Below are 12,208 nucleotides of genomic sequence, written 5' to 3' on the forward strand. Positions count from 1 at the left end.
AAAGTCAAGAAGCATAAATAGATGTGGTCATATTATGACATCACAGTTCTACAAAGAGCTGTAATTGTCATTATAATAAATATGTGCAGATGTGTTGGTAGCTCTGTATAATTGCTCAGTGTGCATCCAGAACAAAGGATCTTGTGGTCCTATCTTGTCCTGCTACTATCAAAAGTAATTTCAATTAGAGCTCTCTCGGTTACTTGAGTTGGAATGTGAGTTTGACTGTCACAAAATTTGAATAGCAGGCTGTTGACCCTTCCCCATCCTAGTGTGCATGTTTTCATGTGCTAAACAAAGCACAGTAAACATTCAGTGAGTGCCTAAGGTTTGTGTCTTTCCTGTGCAATGCTTTAATTTAATGAGACGGGGGAATTGCCAAGTGAATTCTGACCTGTGCTCACTGGAATCTGCAATTTAATGTGACCTGGGTGGTTTTGTACCTGTAGACCTTTTGTCTTCCTTAGACCTGCCTTCACATTAAGCTTTAGAAAACATATGTTGGTGTGCAGGGATCCAGTCGAGCAAAGGCAAAAGGAAGCAGTTCATAAATAATAATAAATGTTTCTGAAATCACAATGCATCCAGACAACAAAAGCTGCAAGCTGAAGGACTAGGCTGGCCTGTAAAATTTCTGCGTAAAAACACTTTTTTTGTTCTTGGTAAGTTAGAAAGCTTTTATTGAGTGCTTTGAAAGAAGGAAGAAAGCTTTAGAGTCATTTTGTACATGGTTTCCTGGAGCTCAGGGATTGAAAAGTGGAAGCTGAGCATTTAAGGACTTAAGGAGTCTCCATGCTGTGCTTTGGAAAAGCAGAGGCTTGGCTCTTTGCTTCTGAGCATCAATGAACAAGCTTCCATGTGGCTTCTAAAGGAAATGCACTGTGTCAATAAGGCCCAAGTGCTCCACTGTTTATTAAAATGGGAGATGTTTTCATTTTTGGTTTTATCTGTGATATTCAGCAGTTAATGTTTCTTAAGCAAGTTATCAGATCTAAATGTTTCAGGAAAGTTAAAAAGCGAGAGAAATGTCTAAAGCAGGATGTAACTTGTGTGTTCTTCTATGTGGTCCCGATCCCATATAGCACTGGGTGAGTTTTAATGAGACCACTGGGTCGTGCCGGCAGCTCACCACTTCTAGGGCAACATCATCCAAACTTCCTCCTTTTTTCCCCTTCTCATGTGATTCTGGCCTTTGTGCCCATTCATACAGGCCTTAGTAACACAGCCGCTGGTAAGCCAGCTTTACTCACTGAGCAACCAACAAAATAATTTCCTTTTTTTCTTTCCTGCCAGTTGGGTAAACTGAGCTGACTCAGCAGCAGCTTAGACAATGAACGAAGGAAGTGGGATGAGGTGACGGGAAGGGCAGCACGGGACCACCTCTTTCACTGCTACTGAGCTTTTAGGTTGGCTCGGTGATCCTGTGAGGCCTCACACTTGCGCTTTAGTTACGAAGGTGCTGGTTTGCCTACGTAGTTACCCAAATTCCGAGTTAGATCACTTGGGACAAACTGGTAAAATAAAGTCACTGTTGGAGGTTTGCTGACATCTCGTGAGGTTTCTTACGTCTTTCATTTTCTGTGGTCTTTACACCAGCACTTCTAGTCTCCATTTACCTGTCTCCCTTTTTCACCTTATAAACTGTTCACACATTTTTTCAGTCTCTTTTCTTTACATCTGATTTTGTTCTCAGACGCTGAAAAATTCATTAAAACTGAATTTCTCCTGCAATCCTGGCAAGTGTTAACCGGTGGAAAGGTTGATGTTAGAGCTGAGCTGAATTAACACTGAGCTGCTTCAAAAAGGGTCACCCCTTCCCTGGCAGTGCCTTCGTTCTTCTTCACTTGTGTCAGCTTCGGTGTTTGATACTGTGTGATGAGCTGGTTTGGGGAGCAAAGTGACAGAAAATTAACGCTAGTTTTAATATAGTCTGACGCTGTGAACCGGCCCCCAATAGAGTAAACATACACCAGCCTTGGTCTGTGGAAGGAGAACCACGAACACACAGACAAGAGGTAGTTCACAGGATTTCCGAAAGAGGAGAAGCAGGACTGTCTTTTTCAGTAGTTCTCTATTAGGTTATTATGGCTGTAACACCATACCACATCCTGAAGCAGATACCTGGCTTATTCACTTAAAATTGAGTGCATGACGATGGTCTGTCAAAGCTGCTTTGTTCCTGAGATGCTTCGATAAACAGACTCCAGACCTTATAGCTTCCTTCTTTCGTCATTAATAGTTCTGATATACTTTCTATTAACAAGAGCTTGTATTAGCAGTATTTTGATGTTTTTTTCATTTGTAAATGAAAAAAATTGTAATTTTTTTTTCATTTGCTGCAAACATTTTTACATTGTTTGGCATAAGTGTATAAATACAGCAACTATGCCAGGATACCCAATAAAATCAAGCCAAAACCACAACCATCACCTCCAAACAGTCCATGATTCTTCGTAACATGAATCAGTTGCATTTCTATTTGCCCTGCATTTTTGGTTCACAAGGGCCAGAATTCACAGGTTCTCTCAGTATTGTTGTTTTTCTCATTTCTCAGTAAAGGTGAATTTTAATTTTTGTTACCAGAATTGTCCAGACTAAAGGCAAAAGCTTCCTTTTCCAAATTGTTGTTTGTTCATTTTGCAGGCTTCTGGAAGGGGACGTGATGATACTTTATTTCTTCATTGATACTTATTAAGTTAGTTCTTTGTGCAAGGAAGAAGAAAGAGCTCTAGTCTTAAGAGAGTTTGTATTTCTCAACAGTGGTAGGAGTTTCTGCTTAGTATGTGTCTGCTCGTTTTGCCAGGATTGGCTGTTTTCTAATCCCTTGCTATTTAAGATACTATTTTGTGGCATTATACCATAAATGTCACATCCCTTTGTGTTTTATGACTGTCTGGGAAAAATGAGGCCTGGTTTATTCAGAACTCACATAAATCCTCTAGTACCTCTCTTGCTTTGTTAGACTTGTTTCACATTTAGCACTGTAGTGATGTTTTTTTCAACTAGCCTTTTCTGTCCACTTCTGCTTTATAAATATACTAGGTAGTTACTTGGCTCCACAATTTGAACAAGGTATTTACTGAGCAATCAGAGCTTTCAGCCTACCAAAAACGTCTGAAGACAGAAACAGAGAGGAGAGGCGAGTAAGTTAAAATACAGTCTCTATTAAGAAGTATATGTTTATGTGTATGCACCTGCATATGAGTGTGTGTATTTGCATATGTGTGTGTTTGTATGTGTGCATTTATCTGCATCTATCAAATACATACATATATTTAAATATTATTTCACAGCTAGAAACTGAGCTTTCTGTCAGTAGAATTTGTTGATTCCTACTGTGTGAGCATAGAAGAGAATTAATGTGTATGTATGGAATTCATTTTCCAAAGACATGTCATGATTTATTATTTTTTTTTTATTTTTCCTGAAGCATTAGGGTGCAAAAGTACCCTGGGATTATACTTTATAGAAGGCTCTGTAACTGTATTTTTCTTTATGGTATTATTTGCTCATGTTTTATGGTAGGTACCCATTAAATGAAGTAAAGTGTTTATCAGACAATAAGGACTCATTCAGAAGCAAAATGTAAAAATCAGCACTATTGAAATATAGTGGCTACTTATTTTGGAAATACCAGTGTATTCCACTGAATAAATTGCCAACTCATTTAGATATTGGAGGTATTTAGTTCTTGGTATTCTTAGCAATCTCTCTAAATCAAAGTGTTTCTGAAGCCTTATACTAAGTAAGTTCAGCAACTTCACCTTAAATAGCCCCACTGGAATTTGAAACAGATTTATGGCAGAAACATGTGGTCCAAACATCTGTTACACAAAACCATTAAAAAACCCGAAAGTCTGGTGAACTCAGAAAACTGTTGTGCCTGTTGCTTTCATTTCTTTTTTTTTTCTAAATGGAGATAATCCTAAATACATCCTTCAAGGAAAACCTCCCATGTAGGTCTTTAACATAAAGCCATAGTTAAAATAAACTGGTGTGTTTGAACAGATGTGCCTTTTTAACATAGAGCTTAAGGACTTCAAATTTATAGCTTGCCTTTCCTGTGCAATTACAAATAGTTTGATATTGTACGTCAATGGAAGCATAAAAGTCATAGAAAACAAAACAGGGCTTGGATGAGGATCAGAGGGTGAGAGTCAGTCGGCATGAGAGCATCTGTCATGTGTTATGATCTTGGATTTGATTAGAAATTTAAAATTCTGACATTATGGCAGTGTAATCTCTCCAGTTACGAAAGGCCCTTTTGTTTCCTGACAATCGCTCCATTTTCATTACCCAGAGTTTTGGGACGAGGAGGTTCCCGGCTGCCCGGAGCTGCAGGGCTCACTGGTCCCGCTGCTGTTTTCCAGCACTGGTGTTTGGGACGCTCGATGCTGAACTCCTGTCCTCATTAACCTCTCAGGGAAATAAAGGGAAAGGGTTCGGCTTAGTAAAGAAAAGTATAAGCAAATTTTAGAAGGCTGCCTAAATCTTAATGCTTGAAAAATGGTTTGTGTGAACGGTTTTACTGTTCTGAACTGCTATAAGGCAGCGTCAACTCTGAGTTGAAAAATAAGTGGTCTGGAATGGAAAATACTTGGAGTAAAGCGGTAAAAATAAAAGTGGGAGGGTGTGAATATTTCATGCGCCATAATTAATGGATGGGGGATGGTAGTGGGCACTAAAGTCAGGTGTCATTGTGACAGATGTAAATACGAAAACTAATTTTGAGTAGGAGAGTCAATGGAAGAAAATATCCTTGCTTTGAAAAAAATGCAATTGAGTTGGTACTGTTCCGTGTAACAGTGGATAAATATAAGCTTTTTGGTCTGACTGAACAATTTATCATAATAATGCTGCAAGTTCAATGGGAGCTCACCTCATACTTTAATTTATTTAAGAGCTTTAAGGTTTCATTACAATATTCCTTTTTCTTTTCCCTTCTAAATAAGAATTTCTCTGGGGCTAGCTGCAAATGCCAATTAAATCGTGAGTTTTAATAAAGTATTCAGAGAGCTTTTTTCCAAGTAAACAGCATTTTATTAATTGTTTTCCATTTTTTTCTTCTGCCTCTCATTTCAGAACGGTTTGATCACCACTGTCCCTGGGTAGGCAACTGTGTGGGGAAAAGAAACTACAGATTTTTTTATATGTTTATTTTATCTCTGTCCTTTCTGACAGTCTTTATATTTGCATTCGTTATCACCCACGTCATCCTTCGTAAGTATGCTGGTGAAATCAGATTACGTATGTAGCCATTTACTTGAGTTTTTTACTTTTAAGTTAATCTTTTGATCATTCAGGGTTTGTTTATTTATTTATTTATTTGCCTTTTCTCTGAAGCTTCACAACCCCCAGTGACTCCCGCTCTGGTCTGTAGCAGACCCTGGTCATGGTAGTCATTGATCTAGCACTGACTTTACCTTAATAGAGTGTTAATTTTCTGATCTTTTTTGTCCTTTTAGAGACAGTTTATTGGAAAAGCAGCACATATACTGCATGTCTAAGTATACAGTTAGCATCATTTTCCCAAGGAACCTTTTTTTTTAAGATTAAGTATAGATCAGTTGTCATCCAAACAAAAAGATAAACTATTAGAAACTAGTTTTGACCTATTTTATACTTTTTTGTTCACTGTTCAGTTTTACATCTTTCTCTACCCTATTTTTAACATGTTACTTTCATTTGCATGACATTCTGAGAATGACCAATTTATAATGGAGTGAATCAGATAAACTATAGGTAGATTAATATTCATGAGTTTGAGATTTATTTTTATTTGTATTCTGAATTTGGTTTAAAGAAGATATTTCCCAGACTTTTGGGTGTTAAATTTTGTTATTTTGGTTTTTGTTGTTGTTTTAACACGTAACAAATTGTGTTAGCTCCTGTATGATGACGATCTGATTTGTGGTAATAGGTTATGAATGGTCATAAAAAGAAGTCCTTTTGTATATAGTAGGGGGTTTTAATCCATTTTTATTAGGACACATCAAAATATTTCACTAATTATATGGGATACTGCCTTGAACAGTATTTCTTCAGTCATTTTGGAAATGTGATCTTTTCATTTCTTTCTATTCTTTGTTACAATGGAAACCTGATACATATAATAATTCTAGTTTATAACACATTTATAGAGCTAACTTGATAATGGCAATACTTAGAGAATGCTGAATATTTAGAGAATACTGAAAAATATGCCAGATTATGTGTAATGTCCTAAATAACTGATACTGTGAAGGGATGAAAGTTTATATTTGAAAAACACAACTACTACTCTCGTTCATGCCTCACAAAAGAAGGGCAAAAGTACACAAAAAGTGGCTGTCACACAGTTCAGAAATGTAGCACTAGAGCTAGGGGCAGTGATTTGGGGAGTCTGGATCAGCAAGTTGTTCTCGCTGCCAGATAAGGCCTTTCTAATGTTAGTTTAAAGAGAAGACAAAAAACTACCCTGTTGTTTAAAAGGGAAAAGTAATTATTGGAAAGAGAACACTTTCCGTTAATACTCAAAATATATTTGGGCATACATGTGTTTGCATACCTTTTACAGTTGAGGCATCAGCATATTTTTTATCACCTTACTTTGCTAAAATTCGGCAGTTGAAAACAATTGGTCTGACGATATAAAGCTACTTTTGAAGCTAACCTACCTTTATTTCACAAAACTACAATATTGTTTTTGCAGTTTTCAGCATAAGAATTAGCAATATTATGCCAATATCTCATATTTTGTATGTCATGTTGATTTATCTAGTAGATTTTTACTTCACAGCATCCATATCTAATTTTAAGTGTGAATTGGACAAAGATCAGAGAGATTAATTTTGCCTCTGTGGCTGAGAAGAACTTTAGCTTTGTATAGGTGTTAGAGGTAACTTACAGTAAATGTTAAATGCAAACATGTCTATCAGCTGTAAAACATCAGTACTATGGAGGTTTATCTACCTTGGATGAGACAGCAAAAATGTCCCTAATTCTAAAGACTGTATGGTCCTCAAAGGCAATGGGAGCAGGTATAAACTGTGAGTAGTTTCTTGATGTTTACTACAGCTGAGCTTCAAGGTCAGCATTCAAATTTATCTAATATATTCCTGACTGTGTCAAAAAAGTATTCAGCATGTATTGGGCAGAATGCCTTTGGAGAATATCCTTTTGAGAAGGGACTGAGAGATGTTTGCGAGCAACTTGAAGGCATTTGTGTGTGTGTTTTTTTTTTAATCTTTCATAGTTCATCCTAGTAGAGAAGTTCCTTCTCTGACCTTGTTGATTACATAGGAAACCTATTTTATTTTAAATATCTCTTGATATAGACAAGTTGTTGAAATCTGTTTAATTTTTTATAAGTCTTCCATGCTGCCACTTTAATAATTTTTTTTGGTAAACCCATGTGGTAATGAGATATGAGATGTAGCAAACTTGTTGTTTTCTGTGGCCTTATTTTCAAGACATCGCTTGGATATTTGCCCTTTCCAGGATTAACAATCTTTGCACATAGTGTTATTAAAGATAATAAATAGACTTTGTAAGTCAGCTAATTGAAAGGTATTTTCTTGCAAGAGATTTTCTCATCTCCCCAAGCTTAAAACATTTTCAATGCTAGTATGTCTTCAGTTTTTCATCTTTGTTTGAGGTATCAGTACTTCAGCTGTATGTTGGGGTGAGGAAACTTCCCCTTCTGATACACTGGGAACTGCTTGTAAGAGTGTGACCAGCAGTAGGGAATAGAGATCACAATTACCTGCTGCCATTGCCATTAAGGATCCTAAAAATAGTAAGAAGGTAGGGAAAAGTTCCACTAATCTTTTGCCATGAGGCTAAGACCAAGTTATGAGAGTCTGAAAAGACTCTAAATACAAGGTAAGTAACGTTCCCTTTTTAATGACAAATAGTAAAATTGACTGCATAGGTCAGATATCAGGATATACACACTTTTCTCTTTTGTTTGAAAGACATCTTGATTAATCAGGATTCTTCTCTCCCCAGACAAACCTTCAGATGGATTTAGCTAAGGGGAAATACTTTCAACTTGATGCATTTATATAATTTTAATTGCATAGTAAAATGCAACAAGTATGTGTCTTATGTGACACTGAGTCAATTTCTACAAATTCACTTGCTGCGTATATATATATCAGCCAGCAGTCAAATTGCCCTTTTTGATAAATATCTCATGGTTGTGAAACTGAACTCGACATCTCCAGATCATTGGAGCATGCTGTTCTGGAGCTCTTTTCAGCTGGTAGATACCTTTTATTTTCTGGAGGCAATGAGCACCTACTAAAGGGGGTGAAGGAATAAAAGAAACTTCTACACAGGTGCAGTAGGAGCAGAATTACAGTCTGGAGAACTTGTGCTGTTCCCAGAATAAAGGAGCGAAAACTGAGAATCTGGGTTTTTGGTGCAAATTTTCCAAGTCAAGAGGCTGCTTTTGAAAACTGGTATTCCAAAATAAAAGAAATAGCTTACATTTTTTTGTTTCCATATTAAGTCTAAAAAGATCAAGGATAATCAGAAGTCTTGTTCAAAGGAAAGTATGTGTGCATCAAATTGGTACTACTGAGAAAATATTCTGCAGGTGTTAGACCTGATAACATGCGCAATTTTTTTTTTTCTGATTTGTTGCTGCTGAATAACATAATCTCAGATTCACATTAGTAAACTCTATACTACGATTATTCAGTTGCTCTTCAAATACTGTGTATGCACTATGGTGAAAACAGCCTGTAGTCCAATTTCTTACTGAGTTGGTAATTTGGGTTCTGTTCCTACAGGTTCTCAACAAACAGGGTTCCTCAATGCCCTCAAGGACAGTCCTGCAAGATATCCTTTCATTGAAACACCTTTTAGATCTTATTGTAATGTAATATCTGAGATGTGTTTTTGTTTTGTTGTTGCTGTTGGATATGTACATTTGGGATTTTATCAATTAATGATTTCATCACTTCTTGCACAACAGGATTTCTCAGCACATGTTAGAAGTAGGAAAGCGACTAGTCTGGGTTTTTCTTATTCATCGTCTTTTGTAAGCAGTACCCATAACAAAGGTCTGTAGTTTTCATGTGTGAGGGAAATACGTTCCAGTATTTGTGATGGAATTCATTAATGTATTTCACATTATGTCCATTCTATGGTTTCATTTGAATTATTAAAAGATTCTTCTGCTCTTACAGTAAAAAATATCTGAGATGGCTGATTCTTATCAGAATAGAAAATGTAGATTGTGAAATAACTGTGTCTGAAGAGTTCAGTTACTAGAAGTATTTTTACATTGATTTACTGTTTTTAGGGAAGTCACTTTCAAGTGTTAACTTCTGTTAAGTTACGTAGAAGTAAGCACAAGCGTACTGGGGCACTACTATTCTCTAAATGCCCAGTGTTCTATTTATCATTTCACGGGAGCTTTTTGTATATTTTCCACTGAGTGAGAATGGAAAAGGATCTTCCTGACTACCCTACCTGAAAGCAGCTAACATAACAGAAAAATGGGAAGCTGACAAATTCACCTTAATTTCTTCCTTACATTTCTGTACGGACTGTAACCTTCGCACTTACGGATATGTTTTGAATGGTTTATGTCAGAATAAGCAGTTTGCACCTCTCACAAAGCTATTATAAAAGTAATTCTTTTCTGTACTTCTGCCAAGAAAACATCTTCTGGACGCTGTGCATGATAAACTTTTCTCTTTTTGACAGTAGATGGAAAGAAACTCCCTTCCTGTTTGTTCAGTCATTTGTAGCTGTATATAAACGTGAACCACTCTTTCCAGGTAGATTTTCCAAGTGTCAAATTGCACAAATTCTATAGATATGATTTTCTTTAACGTGTGTTTGTTAGGTAGAGCCAATGAGCTGCAAACTCCCTTTTAAGCTAAACCAGTGTTTAAATTTTCTTAGTGTGCAAATAATTTTACAAACCACAAACAAACCATTCTAAGTAGCACAACAGTAGCTTCCAAATAAAACTATTACAATTACTTCTTACAAAAGATTATTCTTTCAGATGTTGTTCAAACAAGAATAGCTTTCAATTGTCCTTAAATCAAAAGGTAATTGACTACGCATTTGAGGACCCTTGTACAGGAACAATAGGCTGCTTGTTCATAATTTGCATTGGGATGTGCCAATTTGACAGGCTCTATAGTGAATCTTGTTGAAATGGCCTGGTTTGATAGTGACACGTTGGACAATTTAATAGCTTGGTTACAATTCAGAGCAGTATAAAATTAAATTGTCTGAATGGTATTGGGAATGTTGCATCAATTCATTCAGACATGGAGAACATTGCATGTCTGTATTGCTAAAAAGCCTGTGCAAGATACCATATTATGCTAAAAAGCTATGCTTTATATTGAGAATATTTTTTTTTGTATTGCATTTTTATTTAACAGACTTAGTCATGCTAAGCTAACATAAAACCACCTGCTCTAGAGATCATAGAATCATAAAATATCCCAAGTTGGAAGGGACCCATAAGGATCACCAAGTCCAACTCCTGGCACTGCACGGGTCTGCCCAAAAGTTTAGACAATGTGACTAAGTGCACCTTCCAGTTCCTCAAACTGAGATCCAAAAAGAAGTCTGAGTAATTCCCTTCTCTGTCAGTAGGAGACTAACTTTTGTATTTTGACCCTCTGGAGTGTAATCCCGGCAAGAAATATCTTGTTACTGGTGTGCTCATTCTTCTGATGAGGCTGCAGAGAGCATCTCTCCCTCTCAGGTTCCTCTTCTGACCAAGTGATTCATCCTCTTGGTCTTGGTGTGTAGATTCTACTGAGCAGTCCTTACAATTTCTACCCTCTCAAAGCCCAATTAGTTGGACTTGTACTGTGTCCAGTTTTGGGGGGCTTTTTTACACTTTCTGAACTGCCTGCTAACAGCAATCTGCTTCCTTAGCCTTTCTCAGCTATTCTCCTTGCTTTAAGCTATGGCAGTTGCACAGCCAACTGAGAGTAATTTGCTAGCTTGTGTTGGTTTGACTCTCCACATGGTTTGAGGAGGAGATGACAGAGTAGTCAGAACATGCTGCTCAGCAGTGCACTTTGGTCATTTGGCTGCTGTTGAAACAGATTGGGTCATAAAGCAAACAGCTCTTTTCTGTTTTTTAAACCACTTTAAAATTATACAGGCAATTCATGTATTTCCCAATTCATTAGGTCAGAGCAGACATTCAGTACAAGACTCTTCACTGTTAACTAGTATTAGGATATTTTATTGCAATTATGTCCATCCATGTATTTTCCAGCCTGTGTCTCTGTATAATGGTGAGGATCTGTCATATTTCTCTTCTGTTGGTAGGTTCAGTGGTAAGAATGTTATTTGTATCTTTTAAGGCTGTGTCCTTGTTCTGGAATATTTTGAATTACTGTTGTCTTGGAAACTGGCTTCTTTAAAGGTTAGCATACAGTTAGTGTACAGATTATTTTTATCTTATTCTTTTCCAATTGTCTTGTTCTAACTGATTTATTCTATCAATTTTTCTAGCAACCAAAACCTTTTCTGCTTTTGATTCATGCTCCCTAAAAAAATTCACTATTTAAGGGTTGCAGAAAATAGCATTCTAGAAGCAAATGTATTCTGTGTTCATGTCTGTTGTAGGTAAATGAAACTAAATAAAAATAAAAAATAATAATGATGAAAAAAAAAAGAAAAAAAAAAAGGCAAGAAGGAAACAGTCTATAAAACCTTCCATAGAAATTTGCTCTTTTTACCTGAGTATATGAAGTTTAGAAGCTACTTTGTTATCTTACTGTTAAGATGATGACTCCTTTAGAGTTAAAGGAATTATATAAACTGTAGTAAGTATGCAACACTGGGTGCTGGCTGACTTTCTTAGTATAACAATCTATTAAAATGTAGTTACTTCTTTGTGGCATTCAGGTTATGCAGTTTATAAGGAGTGAAAACAGAAGCAGTTTGAAAGCAAATAAAAGGAGTAACAGATGCAAGATGAAAAACAGACAATCTAATAGCATAGCTTGTTTTTTCTTTTTAACTTTTATGCTAAATTTAGGAAGGTAATTCTGTGCTTTTCATTTGCATTGTTCCCATTGGGAGAAATTAGGAAAGGTAAAGGTTACTCTTGCATTGAAAAAACGTTCAGTTTATGGAGTTTAAACCAAACCAGGGTTGAAGCAGCTTAGTGATTCACTGATGCCATATAATTAGCCAGTGATCAATAGTCGGGTTCCCAGTCTATCAGTTC

General features: G+C 36.4%; 1 protein-coding gene across 5 annotated transcripts in view; it reads left to right on the top strand.

Moving 5' to 3' along the window:
* Positions 1-12,208, top strand: part of ZDHHC14 (zinc finger DHHC-type palmitoyltransferase 14) — a 107,336-nt gene that overhangs the window by 78,387 nt on the left and 16,741 nt on the right. For all 5 annotated transcript variants that reach the window (XR_011094973.1, XM_068677182.1, XM_068677184.1 and 2 more), the window contains exons 4-5: positions 5,083-5,220; positions 8,778-8,826. Coding sequence is in view for 4 of the 5 variants with exons in the window: in XM_068677182.1 (XP_068533283.1) it covers positions 5,083-5,220; positions 8,778-8,826 (187 nt within the window). In the remaining variant the exon portion in view is untranslated. The remainder of the gene's footprint in view (positions 1-5,082; positions 5,221-8,777; positions 8,827-12,208) is intronic.

Source organism: Anas acuta, chromosome 3 (genome assembly GCF_963932015.1).
Source record: "Anas acuta chromosome 3, bAnaAcu1.1, whole genome shotgun sequence".
Classification (NCBI taxonomy): domain Eukaryota; kingdom Metazoa; phylum Chordata; class Aves; order Anseriformes; family Anatidae; genus Anas; species Anas acuta.